General features: G+C 36.6%; 1 protein-coding gene across 1 annotated transcript in view; it reads right to left on the minus strand.

The window, feature by feature from the left end:
* Nucleotides 1-17,749: 17,749 nt before the first annotated feature.
* Nucleotides 17,750-21,248, minus strand: part of PRKDC (protein kinase, DNA-activated, catalytic subunit) — a 227,419-nt gene continuing 223,920 nt past the window's right edge. The window contains exons 85-86 of the mRNA XM_008706669.2: nucleotides 21,014-21,153; nucleotides 17,750-17,992 (exon numbers count right to left, since the gene is read on the minus strand). Coding sequence (XP_008704891.1) covers nucleotides 17,788-17,992; nucleotides 21,014-21,153 — 345 coding nt within the window. The 3' untranslated portion in view covers nucleotides 17,750-17,787. The remainder of the gene's footprint in view (nucleotides 17,993-21,013; nucleotides 21,154-21,248) is intronic.

A 21,248-nucleotide genomic window follows, 5' to 3' on the forward strand; every position in this document is an offset into this window, starting at 1 on the left:
CCTACTTTGGTAAACAGTATGGAGGTTCCTCAAAATTAAAAATAGAACTGCAATATGATCCAGCAATCCCACTTCTGGGTACTTATCCAAAGAAAACAAAAACACTAATTTGGAAAGATTCATACACCCCTATGTTCACTGCAGCATTATATACAATAACCAAGATATGGAAGCAATTTAAGTGTCCATCGACAGATGAATGGATAAAGAAAATGAAATATATATATGGAATATTACTCAGTCATAAAGGTTAATGAAATTTTGCCATTTGTGAATACATGGATGGATCTTGAGGTCATTATGCTAAGTGAACAAGTGAGACAGAGAAAGACAAATACCATACGATTTCACTTATATGTGGAATCTTAAAAAGAAAGCAAATGTGCAAACAAAACAAAACAGAAACAGACTCATAAAGGCAGAGAACTGATGGTTGCCAAAAGGGAAGGTGGGGGGAATAGGTGATGTTAGATAGATTTATGGTGATCATTTCATAATGTATATAAATATCAAATCACTGTTGTACACCTGAAACTAATATAATATTGTATGTCAACTCTATTTCAATCATAATCACAATAATAAATCAACTGTATTAAATATGCTCAAAGAACTAAGGGAAAACATGGTCAAAGAACTAATGTAAACCAGGAGAATGATGTACCACCAAATAGAGACTATCAAGAGATTCAGGAAATTATCAATAGGAACCAAATTCTGAAGCTGCAATTAAGTGAAAATTTCACTAGAGGGTTACAACAATAGAAGTAAACAAGCAGAAGAAAAGACTCAGCAAACTTGAATATGAGACAATTGAAATTATCTAATCAGGGAAGCATAAAAATAAAAGAATGAAGAAAAGTGAACAGAACCTAAGGGATGTTGGGTCAAGAACAACAGCACATGCACAATGGAACTCCCAAGAAAGGGGCAGAAAGACTATATGAAGAAACAAAGACCAGCAACTTCCCAAATTTTATGAAAGACATGAATCTACACAACAAAGAAGCCAAACAAATGCCAAATAGAATAAACTCAAAAATGATCCATATCTAGAAAGATTGTAATCAAATGGTGGAAAGACAAACACAAAGAGAATCTTGAAAGCAGCAAGAGTAAAGTGACTCATGACAAGCAAGAGATTCACCTCAGAAACCATGGAAGCCAGGAGCATCATGATAAAAGAAATATATGACAATAAAGAATATATCCAGCACAGATGAAGGAGAAATTAAGACATTCCCAAATAAACAAAAACTAAGGGAGTATTTCACTAGCAGACCTGCCCTTACAAAAAATCTTAAAGCGAGGGGCGCCTGGGTGGCACAGGGGTTAAGCGTCTGCCTTCGGCTCAGGGCGTGATCCCGGCGTTATGGGATCGAGCCCCACATCAGGCTCCTCCACTATGAGCCTGCTTCTTCCTCTCCCACTCCCCCTGCTTGTGTTCCCTCTCTCACTGGCTGTCTCTATCTCTGTCAAATAAATAAAATCTTAAAAAAAAAAAAAATCTTAAAGCGAGTCCTTCAGGCTGAAATGAAAAGACACTAGACAGTAATTCAAAGGCACATAAAGAAATAAAGGGTGGTAAAGATAGCTACCTTTTATATAGATAAATGTAAAAGCCAGTGTTATTTGATTTTTGGTTTGTAAACTCTTTTGTTTTACTATTTGGTTTAAAAGACAAAATGCATAGGAGTTACATTAAGCAACATGGCAGTGTGACATTCCTTTTTTGTTTATCTCCCTTTTTAATCTACGGATTAGATATTCATATATAAACAAAAGGACCTTAGGGGGTTTTTTGGGACTTAGCAAAAAGAACCATCTCACTCACCAGTGCAGCCAGTAAGAACCAGACAAACCTCCAAACAAGCTGCAGAACCAGCTAAGCCAGCAAAACAGCTGGACCTTTCCCATCACTGTCAGGCAAAATCTGGTGAGTTCTAACCTAGGCCGGCACTCACACACGAGACAGAAATTGTAGAAGATCAGCCTTCCCAAAGGGAAAACTCCAGCACATTACTGGGGAGAAATGAATTTGGTTACAGTGGAAACACTAGGAGAAACTTTCCCAACAACCCCCCCCCCCAAGGAAACACTGAATATAGCTGATCTGTCAGGTGGAGGCAACCTCTCCCACGGGAGAGATGGAAGTTAGTAAGTAAATGCCTGGTTGCCTCATGCAGGCAGAACACAGCTGCAGAAACCCATTTATCTTCAACAGCATGCAGAGTACTAAGGTGGAAGCTCTACCACTGAGGGGAAGGAGGATAATGGGAAAGAGGAAGATTAATTTTAAAGCCATTAAAGGGACTCTACTTAGAAGTAAGTCTACCCACGAACCTCTGGCAGTACCACCCCTAGAGATGTCCCTGCAGGATACAAGGGCACCCCCAACGTGCTAAATGCTAAACCCACACCTCCCTCCACTCTCCTGCTGGCTCCTGGCACACACTCCCCAGTATGACTTGAGAGCAAGCTCTAGTAGAGAGGGGAGCACACTCAGAAAGCAGGCCACTGTATATGGGCAAGGAAGAAACTATACAGAGCTCTAACACAACCTTCTGGAAAAAAAGGAGAGGTTTCAAATAGCCACATCAGTGAATGTTAAGAACCAGAGAAGACATAAAAGCTTGAAAATTTGGCCATGACAAGGATGCGGAGAAAGGGGAACCCTCTTACATTGTTGGTTGAAATTCAAACTGGTGCAGCCACTTTGGAAAACAGCATGGAGATTCCTCAAAAAGTTAAAAATAGAGCTATCCTATGACCCAGCAATTGCACTACTAAGTATTTATCCAAAGGATACAAACAGTAAGATTTGAAGGGGCACATGCACCCCAATGTTTACAGCAGTAATGTCTACAATACCCAAACTATGGAAAGAGCCCAAATATCCATTGACAGAGGAATGGATAAAGAAGATGTGGTATTAGTCATCAAAAAGAATGAAATCTTGCCATTTGCAGCAACATTGATGGAACTAGAGAGTATTATGCAAAATGAAGTAAGTCAGAGAAAGAAAAATCATATTTCACTCATGTAGAATTTAAGAAACAAAACCGATGAACATATGGGAAAGGAAGGAAAAAATAAAGTAAGATGAAAACAGGGAGAAAAACTATGAGACTCTTAACTAGAAAACAAACTGAGGGTTGCTGGAGGGGAGATGGGTGGGGGAATAGGGTAACCAGGTGATGGGCATTAAGGAGGGCACTTGATGGAATGAGCACTGGGTGTTATATGCAACTGATGAATAACTAAATTCTCCCTTTGAAACTAATAATACACTACATGTTAATTAAATTGAATTTAAAAATATACATATATATGTATATTTATACATTATATATATTTATACATTATATATATATTTTATTTTATTTTATTTTTATTTATTTATTTATTGGGCCACAAGAAAGCAAGAAGAGTGAAGCAAGTTTACTTTCACAAACACAGAGGAAATGTATAGAAGTGACATCAGATAACAACAATACTACAGAATATAACAGCCCAACTGCTGAAGGCAATTAACAGTTAAGGAGCTGTCTGCTACTTCAGATGTGAAAGCATCAATGCATAGCCACAAGAAATATATAAAACCAAGGAAATATGGCATCCAAAAAAGAAAACAAGCAACCAAGTTCAAAGGCAGAGAATACTGCAATCTAATTTATATAGAATTCAAAATAGTGATTATGAAGAAACTCAACAAGTTACAACAAAATTAAGGAAGGAAATTCAATAATATCAGGAAAAAATATGTGAGCAAAATGAATTATTTTCCAAGGAGATTGAAATTATTAAAACAAAACAAATTTTGGAGCCAAAAAATTCAATGAATGAGATGAAGAATGAAATAGCCTCTGTTACAGAGCAGATCAGATGGAAGAAAGAGTAAGTGACTTGGAGGAAAGGAATTTTGAAATAACACAGAAGAAATCAAAGAACAGGTTTAAAAGAGTGAAGAAAGCCTACATGAACTGTATGATTCCATCAAAAAGATAAGTATCAGAATAATCGGATGCCAGAAGGAGAAGTGAGGGAAAAGGGTGGAGGGTTTATTTAAAGAAATAATAGCTGAGAACTTCCAAAATCTGGGCAGAGCTGAACATACAACTCCACAAAGTGAATATATCATCTTGTTATCCCAATGCAAAAGGACCTTCTCCAAAATACATTATAATGAAACTGTCAGAAATAATCTTAAAGGTGGCCAGAGGGGGAGGAAATGTGATCTTCAAGGGTATCCCTGTTAGGGTATCAGCAGAATCCTATAGCCCAGGCAAGAGTGAAATAACATACTCAAAGTGTGGAAACATAAAATAAATAAATAAATAAATAAATAAATTTTAAAAATCCAGCCAAGAATACTTTATTTGCAAAGTTATCCTTCATATATGAAGGGGAAATAATGGCTTTCCCAGAAAAACAAAGCTAAGGGAGTTCACCACCACTATACCTGCTTTACAAGAAAGGTTGACAGGAGTTCTTCAAGCCAAAAAAAAAGACACTAATCAGTGACATGAAAACATATCAAAGCACACAACACACTTTTAAAGATGAAATCATAAATATATACACATCCAACATGGGAGCACTTGAGTATATTAAGCAAACACTAACAGAAATAAAGGGGAAAATAAACAAGTAATCATAGGGGACTTCAATACCTCACTTTCAACAATGGATAGGTCATCCATAAAGAAAATCAACAAGGATGCACTTGAACTAAGCAATAGACCAAATGGACCTAAGAGCCATCTGTAGACCATTTCATCCAACAACAGAATACAAATTCTTCTCATGTACACACAGAACCCTCAAAGATAGATAATGCGATAGGACATAAAACAAGTCTATGAAAATTTAAGACTAAAATCATACCAAGTAACTTTCCTAACCACAGTGACATAAAACAAGAAATCAACAACATGAGGAAAGCTGGAAAATCCACAAATATATGAAAACTAAACAATATGCTCCTGAACAACCAATGGAACAAAGAAGAGACCAAAGAATATCTCAAAACAAATGAAAATGGAAATACAACATACTATAACTTACTATACATACTATAACTTATGGGATGATGCAAAAGCAGTTTTGATTTTTATATATATATAATAAAATAAATAAAATATAAATAAAATAAAATACATTAATATATGTATAATATATAATATAAAATAAATATAAATACATTATATAATATAAAAATAAACAATATATAAAATATAAATAAATTATAAAATAAAATATATAAAAATATAAATTAATATATAAAATTATATATATAAAGAAATATTAAAGACTGAAAATAAGCAATCTAACTTTAAACCTCAAAGGATCAGAAAAAGAACAAATTCAGCCTAAAACTAACAAAAGTCATATTAGCAGAAATAATGAAGATCACAGTGGAAATAAATGAATTAGAAGCCAGGAAAACAATAGAAGAGATCAACAAAAATAAGAGCTGGTTTTTCAAAAAGCTAAACAAAATCAACAAACCTTTAGTGTAACTAAGAAAAAAGATTCAAATAAATGAAATCAGAAATATAACAGGAGAAATTCCAATAGACACTGCAGAAATACACAGGATCATAAGAGAGTACTATGAGTAAGTATATGCCAACAAACTTGATAACCTAGAAGAAATGGATTAAGTTCCTAGAATCATACAACCTCCCAATACTGAAACAGGAAAAAAAAAAAAAAGAGAGAGAGAGAGAGAAAGAAGGTCTGAACGGACCAATAATGAGTAAGGAGTTTGAATCAATAATCAAAAATGTCCCAACATGGAAAACTTCAAGACCAGATGGCTTTCACTAGTGAATTCAACCAAACATTTAAAGAATTAACACCAATCATTTTCAAACTCTTCCACAAAACTGAAGAGGAGAGAACAGTTCCAAACTCATTCTGTGAAGCCAGTAATAACTTGATACCAAAAGCCAGGTAAGGACACTATAATAAAACTACAGGTCAATATCCCTAAAGAACAGAGATGGAAAAACTTCAGCAAAATATTGGCAAACCAAACACAAGAACTCATTAAAATGATTATACAGCATGACCATGAAGGATTTAACCCTGGGATACAGGAATGGTTCAACATAAGCAAATCAATAAAATGTGATACAGCACATTAATAGAATGAAAGATAAAGATCATACTATTATCTCAATAGATGGAGACAAAGTATTTGACAAAACATATCATTTTATAATAAAAACACTCAACAGATTGAGATGTAGAAGGAAAATGCCTCAACATAATAAAGGCCTTATGTGACAAACCAACAGCTAACATATTCAATGGGAAAAAATGTAATGCTCTTCCTCTAAGACTAGGAACAGGACAAGGGTATCCACTCTCTCCATGTATTCAACATAGTTCTGGAAGCCCAAGCTAGAGCAATCAGGCAAGGCAAAGAAAAGGCATCCAAATTGGAAAGGAAGTAATAAAATGGTCACTATTTGCAGATGGTATGATCTTATATCTTGAAAATCTCAGGAACTCAATTAATAAATTGTTGGATATAATCAAAGAGTTTCATAAAGTTAAAAAAATATAAAATCAATATACAGAAACCAGTTGCATTTCTATAGACTATGAAATATCTAAAAATAAAAATACAATAAAAACTATCCCATTCACAATAGCATCAAAAACAACAAAACACCTAGGAATAAATTTAACCAAAGAAGTGAAAAATCTGTTAAATGAAAACTGTAAGACTTGCTGAAAGAAATCAAAGATGACACAAATGGGAGTTATAGCAGAGGATTAGGGGGACCCTAAGTTTGTCTCATCCCTGGAATACAGATAGATAGTTATCAAATCATTCTGAACACCTGTGAAATCAATCAGAGATCTGAGAAAAGAAATGCTGCAACTGTACAAGTAGAAAGGCAACCACTTTTTGGAAGATAGGAGGTATGGAGACTTGAATCTGGGAAGATATATCTGAGAATACAGCAGAGGGAGGGAGTCTGCTTAAGGAGGCACAGGAGTAGAGCACAAAATCGAAACTTTTAGAAGTTAGCTACAGTGGGGTATGTCCTTGCCTCAAATGTGCTCAGGTGGCAAAATAGGGTGGAATCCCGGGTGTGACAGTGTGATCTCAGGATCCCCGGGGTCACAAGAATGGTGCTGCCTGAGTGCAACAGAGTTCCCAGGCACAAGAGTGGGGAAGCTGATTGAAAACAGTGAGTCTAGATGCCAGCTTTCTTTTCTGTGTTGTCATTAACTTCAAACTGCTATACGGTCCTGCAACTTTCCTGGGAGGGTCCAGCAAAAGGCAAAAGCATGGCAAAATGCCCCCCATCCCCTGGGAGGAACAGGGCAGGTCAACACCTTGGAAGTCCATAAAACTTGGAGCTTTGGAATTCAGTTGCATGCCTAAGATAAAAATGCTCAGTCACAGACTGGGTAAATACAGAGTTTTGATGGAAACCAGGGAGATGAGTGATTGATTGCTCTTCTGTGAGGGCTCACTGAAGAACAGGGGGCATGAATTGTCAGCTCTGGAGCTAGAGAGGGGGGTGGGGCCATATTAATCCCACCCATTAGTGCTGAAAGCCTTCAGGGAGCAAAACAGTGCCACCTAGTGGGGTCCGGAACTGCTTACACCAAGTCTTGCCTCTGCACACTGGAGGTGCATTTCCATGAGGGCAAGTGCACCTGAGAATCAGGGCAATAGGCTCCTCCCCCAGAAAACCAGCACAAACAACTTGCACTCACCAAGTTTACTGATCATAGAGGGCTGCAAAGCTACAAAAAAACTGAGATCATACCATGCATATTTTCAAACAACAATACTATAAAACTTGGAAGTGAACAGCAAGAAAAAATTTGGAAGGAACACAAATAAATGCAGGTTAAAAAGCATCCTATTAAAGAATGAATGGACAACCAGGAAATTAAAGAAGAATTAAAAAAACACATGGGAACAAATGAATATGAAGACACAACAGTTCAGAACCTTTGGGATGCAGCAAAGGCAGTCCTAAGAGGGAAGTATATAGCACTACAGCCTTCCTCAAGGAACAAGAAAAGTCTGAACAATACACAACCTAATTTTACACTTAAACAAGCTGGAAAAAGAAGGCAAATACAGCCTAAATCCATAATAAAGATTAGAGCAGAAATCAATGATATATAAAATCAAAAAAACAGAACAAATCAACAAAACTAGGAGCTGGTTCCTTGAAAGAATTAATAAGATTGATAAACCCCTAGCCAGACTTATCAAAAAGAAGAGAAAGGACCCAAATTAACGAAATCATGAATCAAAGAGGAGAGATCACAACTAACACCGAAGAATACAAATAATTATGAGAATATTATGAGTAATTATATGCCAACAAATTAGGCAATCTGGAAGAAATGGATGCATTCCTAGAGACTTAAGCTACTAATACTGGAACAGGAAGAAATAGAAAACCCAAACAGACCCATAACAAGCAAAGAAATTGAATCAGTAGTCAAAAATCTCCCAACAAACAAGAGTCCAAGGCAGGACAGCGTGGCAGGGGATTTCCACCAAATATTTAGAGAAGAATTAATACCTATTCTTCTGAAACTACTCAAAAACAAAACAAACAAAACGGAATTCTACCAAATATATAGAGAAGAAATAATACCTATTCTTCTGAAACTACTCAAAAACAAAACAAGACATGAACATGGATGCAAAAATTCTCATCAAGATACTAGCTAACAGGATCCAACAGCACATTAAGGGAATTATTCACCACGACCAAGTGGGATTTATTCCTGGGCTGCAGGGGTGGTTCAACATCTGCAAATCAATCAATGTGATACACCACATTAATAAAAGAAAAGCCAAGAACCATATGATTCTTTCAATAGATGAAAATAAAAAGCACTTGACAAAATACAGCATCCTTTCTTGATTAAAACTCCCCACAGTGTAGGGATAGAGGGAGTATACCCCAATATCATAAAAGCCAAATACAAAAGACAGCGAATATCATCCTCAATGGGGAAAAACTAACAGCTCTTCCTCTAAGGTCAGGAACACGATAGGGATGTTCACTTTCACCACTGTTGTTCTACAAAGTACTGGAAGAAATAGCTTCAGCAATCAGCCAACAAAGAGAAATAAATGCATCCCAATCAGCAAAGAAGTCAAACTCTCACTCTTTGCAGATAACATGATACTCTCCGTAGAAAAAAACAAAAGACTCCACCGAAAAATTCCTAGAACTAATACAGGAATTTAGCAAAGTCCCAGGATATAAAATCAACGCACAAAGGTCACTTGCATTTCTATACACTAACAACGAGGCAGAGGAAAGAGAAATCAAGGAATCAATCCCGTTTATAGATGCACCAAAAACCAGAAGATACCTAGGATCTAACCAAAGAGGTAAAGAATCTGTACTCTGTAAACTATAGAACACTTATAAATGAAATTGAGGAAGATAGAAAGAAATGGAAAAATATTCCATGCTAATGGATTGAAAGAACAAATATTGTTAAAATGTCTATGCTGCCCAAAGCAATCTACATATTCAATGCAATCCCTATCAAAATACCATCAGCATTTTTCAAAGAGCTGGAACAAACAATCCTAAAATTTGTATGGAACCACAAAAGACCCCACACTGCCAAAGCAATGTTGAAAAAGAAAACCAAAGCTGGAGGCATCACAATTTTGGACTTAAAGCTATATTAAAAGGTGGTAATCATCAAGACAATATGTATGGTACTGGCACAAAAAGACACATAGATCAGTGGAACAGAAATGGACCCTCAGCTCTATGGTTAACTACTCTTTGACAAAGAAGTAAAGAATATCCAATGGAAAAAAGACAGTCTCTTTAACAAATAGTGTTGGGAAAATTGGACAGCCACAGGCAGAAGAATGAAACTCAACCACTTTCTTACACAAAATAAACTCAAAATGGATGAAAGACTTAAATGGCAGACAGGAATCCATCAAAATCCTAGAGAAGAACACAGGCAGCAATCTCTTTAACCTCAGCCGCAGAACTTCTTGCTAGACACATCTCCAAAGGCAAGGGAAACAAAAGCAAAAATGAAATACTGGGACTCCATCAAGATAAAAAGCTTTTACACAGCAAAGGATACAGTCAACAAAACTAAAAGATAAGATACAGAATGGGAGAAGATATTTGCAAACGTCTTATCAGATAAAGGGCTAGTATACAAAATCTATAAAAAATTGTTAAACTCAACACCCAAAAAAAACAAAAAATCCAGTGAAGAAATGGGCAGAGGACCCGAACAGATATTTCTCCAAGGAAGCCATACAAATGGCCAACAAACATATGAAAAAATGCTCCACATCAGTCAGCATCAGGGAAATACAAATCAAAACCACAATGAGATACCACCTCACACTGGTCAGAATGGCTAAAATTAACAAGACAGGAAACAACTAATGTTGGCGAGGATGCAGAGAAAGGACAACCCTCTTACACTGTTGGTGAGAATGCAAAGTGGTGCAGCCACTCTGGAAAACAGTATGGAGGTTCCTTGAAAAGTTAAAAATAGAGCTACCCTACAACCCAGCAACTGCACGACTAGGTATTTATCCAAAGGATATAAACAACAGTGATTTGAAGGAGCACATGCACCCCAATATTTATAGCAGCAATGCCCACAATAGCCAAACTATGTAAGGAGCCCAGATGTCTACAGACATATATATAATAGAATATTAATATATGGAATATTTCATTTTACATTATATATATATGTGTGTGTGTGTGTGTGTCTGTGTCTGTGTTTGTGTGTGTATAGTAGAGTATTATCAGCCATCAAAAAGAATGAAATCTTGCCATTTGCAATGACTTGGATGGAAGTAGAGGGTATTATGTGATGGGAAATAAGTCAGTTAGAGAAAGACAAATACCATAGGCTTTCACTCATGTGTGGAACTTAAGAAACAAAACAGATGAACATAGGGAAAGGGAAGGAAAAATAAAGTAAGAGGAAAACAGAGAGTGAAGCCAACCATAAGAAATGCTGTACTGTAGGAAACAAACTGAGGGTTGCTGCAGGGTAGGTGGTGGTAGAATAGGTAGAACAGGGTTAATTGGGTGATGGGCATTAAGGATGGCACTTGATGTAATGAGCACTGGATGTTATATGCAACTGATGAATGACTAAATCCTACCTTTGAAACTAACTTTAAAAAAAAGTGAGAAAAAAAATAGACAACTGCAGCCATCAAGAAACAACAATGGTAAACCTAGGGAAGGGAGAAAAAAGAATTTTCCAGCATTACGATTTTCATAACTTCCAGTTTGAAAGAAAAGAGATTACAAGGCTTACCAAGAAACTCTGGTAAATATAAGTATATAAATAAATATTGGTTTATAACTACTATTTTTATGTAATTTAAAAGACAACTGCACAAAATAATAATTCTATATTAATGGGGACATATACATAAAGATGTATTTGTAACAACACCACAAAGTGGGAGACAGCCTGGAGCTTTATAGGAACAACGTTCTTGTATGCTATTAAAACTAATTCAATCCATGTTGTTATAAATTTAGGGTGTTAATTATAATCACCAGAATAACCTGTAAGTAAAAACTTAAAAACATACAGAAAAGGAAACAAGGAGGGATTTCAAATGGTATATTACCAAAATTGATTAAATACAAAAGAAAACAGTACTGAAATAATTCAGGGGAAAAATACGATACTTATAAAAATCAAATAGAAAAATGACGGAAGTGCTTCCTAATCACTTGAAATATGAATGAATTAGACTCATTAATTCAAAGAAAGATATTGGCAGAATGGATTATAAAAGCAGAATCCAATTATATACCATATACAGGTGAATCATTTTAGAGCCAAAGTGACAAACAGATTAAAAGTTAAAAAAAAAAAAAAGGAAAAATATATTCTATGCACTAGTAACCAACAGAAGGCTGGCATGGCTACGAATATCAGAAAATAGACTTTGTGTGAGACCAGAAAAAAAAAAAGCACATTGTATATCAGTAAAAAGGTCAATCCATCAAAAAGATATAACAATTATTAAGATACACACACCAAAGAGGAATCCCCCTCCCCCAGACATGAAGCAAACATTGACAGAGTTGAAGGGAGAAATAGACCTACAATAACAGTTGGGAGACCTCAAGACCCCAATTTCAATAATGGAGAGACAGAACATCCAGACAAAAGAACAATAAGGAAATAGAGGGCTTGAACAGCACTATAAACCAACTAGACCTACAGACATAGAACACTCCACCCAACAAAAGTAGAACATACATTCCTCTAAATGTACCTGGAGCATCCTCCAGGATAGACCACATGTTAGGCACCAAACAAATCTCAGTAAATTGAAAAGATTGAAATCTTGTGAAGTATTTTCTCTGACCAAAATGCAATGAAGCTAGAAATCAATCCCTTCTTTAGAAGGAAAAGTGGAAAAATTCCAAATATTTGGAAATTGACATACTCTTAAAACAATGGAGTCAAACATGAAATCACAAAAGGAAATCAGAAAATACTTTGATACAAAGAAAACAAAAACACAATATTATGCCAAAACATAATGCAACAAATGCAATAGTCACATGTAACACCTACATTAAAAAATAAAGATGGTGAGATGCTGGGGTGGGTCAGTCATTAAGCATCTGCCTTCAGCTCAGGTCATGATCCCAGGGTCCTGGGATCAAGTCCTGCATCAGGCTCCTTGCTTGGTGGGGAGCCTGCTTCTCCCTCTGCCTGCTGTTCCCCCTGCTTGTGAGCTCTCTCTCTCTCACTCTGCCTCAGAAATAAATAAAATATTTAAAAAAAAAAAGATGGCAAATGAATAACCTAAGAATAACCTTAAGGACTAAAGAAAAAAAGAGCAAACTAAACCCAAAGCTAGAAAATTAATGAAATAATAAAAGTTAATGCACAGAAATGAAAGAGTATAGAAAAATAACAGAATCAACAAACCAAAAGTTGGTTCTTTGAAGATGTCAACAAAATTCACATGCTTCCTTTTAAACTAAAAAAAAAAAAAAAAAAAAAAAAAGACTACACAAATAACTAACCAGAAATAAAATTATCAACCTTACAGAAATAAAAATACGAACGTGTTAAATAACCTAATTAAAAAGGATAAATTCCTAGAAATATTAAATACCAAAATTGCATCAAGAAGAAATAGAAAGTCTAAGCAGACCTATATCTAGTTAAGATAGAATTAGCATCAAAAACCTCCCAACAAATACCTGAAACCATAAAACTCCCAGAAGAACACAGGCAGTAATCTCTTTGACACTGGCCACAAAAACATTTTTTCTAAATATGTCTCCTGAGGCAAGGAAACAGAAGCAGAGATAAAGTCTTGGGGCTACATCAAAATAAAAAGCTTTGCACAGCAAAGGAAACAACAAAATGAAAAGGCAACCTACAGAATGGGAGTAGATATTTGCAAATGATATGTCCAATAAGGGTCAATAACCAAAACACATATAACTCAACACCAAAAAGCCCAAATAATCCAATTAAAAATGGGGAGAGGACCTAAATAGACATTTTTCCAAAGACAACTTACAGATGGATAACAGACACATAAAAAGATACTCAACATCACTAATCATTAGGGAAATGTAAATCAAAACCACAATGAGATATCACCTCATACCTGTCAGAATGGCTAATATCAAAAACATAAGAAATAAGTGTTGGAGAGGATGTGGAGAAAAAGAAACCCTTGTGCACTACTGGTGGGAATGCGAACTGGTACAGCCACTGTGGAAAACAGTATGGAGATTCCTCAAAAAATTAAAAATAGAATTACCTTATGATCCAGTAATTCCACTATTGGGTATGTACCTAAAGAAGATGAAAACACTAATTTGAAAATATATATGCACCCCTATGTTTACTGCAGCATTACTTACAATAGCCAAGGTAAGGAAGCAATCCAAATGTTCACTGACTTGATGAATGGAAAAAGAAGATGTGATACACACACACACACACACACACACACACACACACACACACACACGAATATTACTCAGCCATAAAAAAGAATGAAATCTTGCCATGTGGAACAACATGGATGGACCTAGAGAGTATAATGCTAAGTGAAATAATTCAGTCAGAGAAAGACAAATATCGTATGTGGAATTTAAGAAACAAAACAAACAAAGAAAAAAGACAAATAAAAAACCAGACTCTTGAATACAGAGAACAAACTGGTGGCTCCCAGAGGGGAAGTGAGTGGAGGGAGGGTGAAATAGACAAAAGGGATCAAGAGTACACCTACCCTGATGAGCACTGAGAAATGTATAGAATTGTGGAATAGGGTGCCTGGGTGGCTCAGTTAAGCATCTGCCTTTGGCTCAGGTATTAATCCCAGGGTCCTGGGATTGAGCCCCACATTGGGCTCCCTGCTCAACAAGGAGTCTTCTTCCCCTCCCTCTCCTTCTACCTCTCCCCTGGCTTGTGTTCTCTCCCTCTCCCTCTCTCTCAAATAAATAAACTCTTTGAAAAAAAATTGTGGAATCATTATATTGTACACCTGAAACTACTATAATACTGTATGTTAATTATACTTCAATTAAAAAAAAAAGAAAAACGACAAAAATAAATACAAAAAGAAATCTCCCAACAAAGAGCTGGTCAACACCTAGATGACTTCATTGATGAATTTTATAAAACACTTAAGAGATAACACCAATCCTGGGGCACCTGAATGGCTCAGTCGGTTAAGCATCTGACTCTTGACTTCAGTTCAGGTCATGATCTCGGGGTCGTGAGATCGAGCCCACATTGGGCTCCATGCTCAGCACAGGGTCTGCTGGGATTTTCTCTCCACTTGCTTCTCTCCACACCGGCACACACACACTCTCTCTCTCGAAAATAAATTTTAAAGTCTTAAAAAAAAAAAAGGTAACACCAATCTTTCTCAAACTTTTCTAAAAAATATCAGAGAAGTTAAAACTTCCTAACTCATTTGAAAAGACCATCATCACCCCGATACCAAAGCCAGACAGAGGATCCATAAGAAAACCAGACCGATATCCCTTATGAACTCTGATTCAAAAGTTCTCAACAAAATACTAGCAAACAGAACCCAACAGCATAGTAAAAGGATTACTCACCATGGCCAAGCAGGATTTATCCCAGCAATCCTGGGATGGTTCAACATCTAAATATCAATCATTGCAATTCACATTCATTAATGAAGAAAAACCACAAGTTCATCTCAATTAATGCAAAAAGTATTTGACAAAACTCAACACTCTATGATGATGAAAATCTCAGCAAACTAAGAACAGAAGGGACCTTTATCAACATGATAATATGTAAATGTCCCACAGCTACCATAATACTCAATGGCGAAAGATGAAAATGTCTCCCTACAGTTGAGGAAAAAACAAGACAAGGATGCCCACTTTTACCATTGTTAGTTAACACTGTACTGGATGTTCTAGTCAGACCAATTAGGCAAGAAAAAAGAAAAGCACACAAATTAGAAAAGAAGTTAAATTATTATCAGATGATATGACCCTACATATAGAAAATCCCAAAAAATCTTATTATTATTCCTATTTCCTTATCATCAGTACAGATATCTTCTTTTATTCCTGGTTTCCAGACAAATATCTTTATTCAGCCAAGAATCACAGGTTGGGGACAAGATATGGGTTAGACATGTAGTCCCCCATGTGTAATGAGGTCATTTACCATTCTGAGCAGTTGTGCAATTGTCTCTGAAGGCTGTATACAGTAACTTTTTACCTCATTCACATGGGTTTGGATACAATTTCAAGCAGACAGCTTTGAAACTGGACTTGCGTACACGGTCATCTTGTAAAAATCAACTTTTACTGACACAAAAAACAGTCGTTAAAAAACAGCGTTTCCCGTAACGTGGGGATTGGTCAATACATCCCACATAATCAAGACACAAGCAAAAATGATGGTTAATTAGTTGTTAAAGAAAACAATATATTATAATCAACACCAAGGTAGTTTGTTTTGTTTTTGTGTTTAGCAAAAAGTATTTCCTAGCTCATGTGCATACTGGATTTTCACATACATGATCACATTTTTCTCTGAGATGAAATTTCTTTGGTTTAATAACATTTGTTGAGAATGTACTGGTTTATTTTTAATATCATGATGCATTCAACCTGTATGTATCAGAATGACTTGTTGAGTAGTACAATGAAATATTTTATAAGGTGAACATTTTGTTTCTGAAATTGCATAGGAGCTATACACCACTTTGGGGAAAAAATTTAATGTTTCATATTCCTAAGATTATAATTTTTCAAAAGCATGCAAGTCTCCAAATATAAATGTTTAAAGAGACAATAACAAAAAGCTCAGAGCCAATCTGAAATCAGTTCAGGTGTGTGCAGGACAGATAAGCAGAGACTCTGTGAAGGAAAGGAAGCCATTTTTGTGTTTCATAATTTGATCTTGCTGTTTTAGAATGTATGTTTTCTCTCCAAATAAGGATTTCATTTCCATAGGGTTTTGTTTGTTTTTTCCTAGAATTGAAGTGCTCTGTGCTATCCCTATCATCATACTTGCAATTCCCTAAGTTAGAAATTCTGAGTCTGGGATGCCAAGCACTTTTATCTATCTTCCTATTGTGTATATGAGTAGCAGAAGTGAGTGGTAAGACCAAGGGTTTTGTTTTTGTTTTTGTTTTTTTTTCTCTCTTCTAAATACTGTCTCTTCCCGAGAACAAATCTATCATAAAATGTCTAAGAGAATAAAATGAAAGAAAGTAGCCTAGAAAAAATCCTAAAATATCAAAAGCAATAATTTCTAAATATTATAACCATATCATTCTTTATTATTCCTGTACTGCTAATATAATGTCTGTACTGCTAATATAACATCTTATCATTTATGCTGTTGGCTTTACTCTCATAAAATCTTAGTAATTAAGTCTTCTGGGTGTTATTTCCAATGTGTCATAATTACTAATGAGAATACTGCATGGAATATTCATACTTACACCATTTATTAACATAGCTGGTTTATCTGAGTCATAGCACTTGTAGTATGCTATATTCTTGACTGATTGCTTCTATGAGCCTATATATATGTTTTCCCACTTTAAATCTATTACAACCCGACCTAATCTTTGTTTATAACCTAATCATTCATTCATAACAATACTCACTTATCCGTGACGATCTTGATCAGACTCCTGCTACAAGACTTTACCACTAAACAGATTTCTTCTCTTCAGTGCTTCAGGAAAATTAGCACATTGATGGCTGTAGATCAAAGTTTAGGAGATTCTTTTTATTTAAAGATTGTATTTATTTTTTTTATTTTTATTTTTTTAAAGATTTTATTTGGCAGAGATAGCGACAGCCAGCGAGAGAGGGAACACAAGCAGGGGGAGTGGGAGAGGAAGAAGCAGACTCCCAGTGGAGGAGCCTGATGTGGGGCTCAATCCCAGAACGCCGGGATCACGCCCTGAGCCGAGGGCAGACGCTTAACCGCTGTACCACCCAGGCGCCCCTAAAGATTGTATTTATTTATTTCAGGGTCAGAGAGAGAGACACAGGGAGAAGAGCATGAGCAGGGGAGAGAGGCAGAGGCAGAGGGAGCAGCAGACTCCCCGCTGAGCTGGGAGCCCGATGTGGGGCTCGATCCCAGAACTCTGGGATCACGACCTGAGCTGAAGGCAGACGCTTAACCATCTGAGCCACCCAGGTGCCCCAAATTTAAGAGATTCTTTAAACACTTTCATGCTTTTAATCTGCTGACTTCCACAGTTCTTCATATCCAGGGCTCCCATCCTATCCAAGTTCTGCCAAGGATGTTGGGGTCTGTTGCCTGGTCAATCAAGCACTTTACTTGAGCCTCTTCTGACAGTCCACTCTCTGGTTGTTGGGCACGGATGTTGTGATCTTTGCTTCCTCGTGCTACAGCCACATAATCTCTAAAGGCAAGTGCCTTCTCATGGCCCAGGAACAGCTCATCACTGGAAAAAAGATTAAACAAATTCAAAAACATGAACAATTATTTTTCCCCTGTTGCCTGCATTTCTAGCTATCCTATCTAAACACTACCTTTCATCACTTATAGAATATTTTCTGTGGCTTAAAACCTTGAAATCAAGGGACTGGATTTGTAGGAGCATAGAACATGAATAATGTTGCTATTAACATTTGTCCACAGGTACCTGGCTGGCTCATTTGGTAGGGCATGTGACTCTTGATCTCAGGGTTGTGAGTTAGAGCAGCACATTGGGTGTAGAGATTATTTTTAAAAAATAAACAAAGCTCACCTAATAAAAATCTAACTGAATTAAAAATATATATATTAAAAAATTTGTCTACAAGATTTTGTATAAATGTACACTTTCATTTCTCTTTGGTGTGTAGTTAGGAGTGGAATTACAGGGCCAAATGCTAATTCTATATTTAACTTTTTCAGAAACTGCCAGACTGGGGGCGCCTGGGTGACTGAGTCGTTAAGCATCTGACTTTGGCTCAGGGTGTGATCCCAGGGTCCTGAGATCAAGCCCCACAACGGGCTCCCTGCCCTGCTGGGAGCCTGCTTCTTCCTCTCCCACTCCCCCTGCTTGTGTTCCCTCTCTCGCTGGCTGTCTCTATCTCTCTCTCTCTCTCTGTCAAATAAATAAATAAATAAAATCTTGAAAGAAAGAAAGAAAGAAAGAAAGAAAGAAAGAAAGAAAGAAAGAAAGAAAGAAAGAAAGAAAGAAAGAAACTGCCAGACTGTTTTTCATAGCAGCTGCATCATTTTACATTCCTATTAGCAACATACAAGGGCTCCAATTTCTCCACATTCTTCCCAACATGGGCTATATTTCATTTTCTAAAAAGATTTATTTATTTCAGACAGAGAGAGAGAGAGTGCAGGGGGAGGGGTAGAGGAAGAGCGAGATACAGAAACCTAAGCAGACTCCGCGCTTAGTGCAGAGCCTGACTCTGGGCTTGATCTCACAACACTTAGATGATGACCTGAGCTGAAACCAAGAGTCAAATGCTCAACCGACTGTGTCACCCGGGCACCCCTATATTCCATTTTTTAATTATAGCCATTCTAGTGGGTGTGAAGTAGTATCTCTCTTTGTATTTCTCTGATGACTAATAATTTTAAGCATCTTTCCATATGCCATTTATATACCTTCTTTAGAGAAATGTCTGCTCAAATCCTTTGGTCACTTTTAAATTGGGTTGTTTGTCTTTTTATTGAATTATAAGAGGTTTTTTTTTTTTTAATGTATTCTAGATACAAGTCCCTTATCAGCTCTGACTTTCAAATATTTTCTCCCATATTGTGGGGTTGTCTTTTTACTTTCTTGATGGTATCCTATGAAGAACGAAACTTTTAGGTTTTGATGAATTCACTTATTTTTTTCTTTCCTTGCTTGTGCTTTTTGGTGTTATATCTAAAAATGACAGATGTCATTGCCAAATCCAGGTCATGAAGATCTACCCCTGTGCTTCTTTGAGTATTTTATAGTTTCAGCTCTTACATTTAGGTCTTTGATCCATTCTGCATTAATTTTTGTGTATGGTGTGAGATAGGGATCCACTTTTGTTCCTTTGCCAGAGCCATTTATTGGAAAGACCATTTGTACCCTGACCAACTGACTTTACTATTACTTAATTTTTACGTAAAGTCCAACTTTTTTTTCCCTCTTGTGAAACATTTCTATAAATTTGTTTGTTTTAGACCTCAACAAGAAAAATTTTTGAAGCTAACCTAAAGGCTAACCCTATGTGGATTCTTTTTTTTATTTTTTATTATGTTATGTTAGTCACCATACAGTACGTCCTTAGTTTTTGATGTAGTGTTCCATGATTCATTGTTTGCGTATAACACCCAGTGCTCCATGCTATACGTGCCCTCCTCAATACCCACCACCAGTCTATCCCATCCCTCCACTCCCACCCCTCTGAAATTCTCAGTTTGTTTCCCAGAGTCCATAGTCTCTCGTGGTTCATTCCCCCTTCTGTTTAACCCCCCCTTCATTCTTCCCTTCCTTCTCCTACCGATCTCCCTGCTATTTCTTATGTTCCACAAATGAGTGAAACCATATAATTATTGTTTTTCTCTGCTTGACTTATTTCACTTAGCATAATCTCCTCCAGTCCCATCCACGTTGCTGCAAATGTTGGGTAATCGTTCTTTCTGATGGCTGAGTAATATTCCATTGTAGACATGGACCACATCTTCTTTATCCATTTGTCTGTTGAAGGGCATCTTGGCTCCTTCCACAATTTAGCTATTGTGGACAATGTTGCTATGAACACTGGGGTGCATATGGCCCTTCTCTTCACTGCATCTGCATCTTTGGGGTAAATACCCAGTAGTGCAATTACTGGGTCACAGGGTAGCTATGTTTTTAACTTTTTGAGGGACCTCCACACCCTATGTGGATTCTTGTCCCAAAGCCCATACTACATTCTCCACACCTGTGTGGTATGCCCACCATAATCATATTTTGTCTCAAAAAGGACAAAAGCAAATTTAGAATCTAAATCTCCTCTTATATATAGAAATATTATTGTAATTGTCTAAAAATGCTCTTGCTGGGGGCGCCTGGGTGGCTCAGTTGGTTGAGCATCTGCCTGCTCATCGGGGAGTCTGCTTCTCCCTCTCCCTCTGCCTCCTCCCCCCACCCCCGCCCCAGCTTGTGCTCACTCTCACCCTCTCTCTCTCAAATAAATAAAATCTTTTAAAAACAATGCTCCTGCTGTTCCTCACATTGGTCCAGGTTATTCCAGACACTGACCTGAAGACTGTGCTCAGAGGGCAGAGGCCAAGTACACAGCATTCAGAGATACAGACCCTGCCCAGCCTTGGAGAAGTCAACCTTCTTAAGCCATGCTTTTTTCATTTGTAAAATGAAGATAATAATGCTAACATCACAGGCTAATGGAAAGTATTCACGACTTAATACATTAATAATTCTTCAGTAAATAGTAACATGCTGGCGTTTTGTTTTTTTCTTCACAACCAACCATCTTACCAAGTAATAACTGCTGGGTTGGCACCTGCTAACTTTCTCTTAGCATAATGTATTTTTTGTCGTGGATACCAATTTTCTTCAGTTACATTTATTTCTTGAATCCATGATCCTCCTTTTTTTAGCATTTTCTGTTCAAAATTCTAAAGGAAAAGAACATGATATTCTCTGATTATAACAGTTTATATGATCACATTCAAACAGACTGAACAAGTAACGATTTTGTAATAGATATCTT

The sequence above is a fragment of the Ursus maritimus genome, unplaced genomic scaffold (assembly GCF_017311325.1).
Source record: "Ursus maritimus isolate PB19 unplaced genomic scaffold, ASM1731132v1 scaffold_9, whole genome shotgun sequence".
Lineage (NCBI taxonomy): Eukaryota > Metazoa > Chordata > Mammalia > Carnivora > Ursidae > Ursus > Ursus maritimus.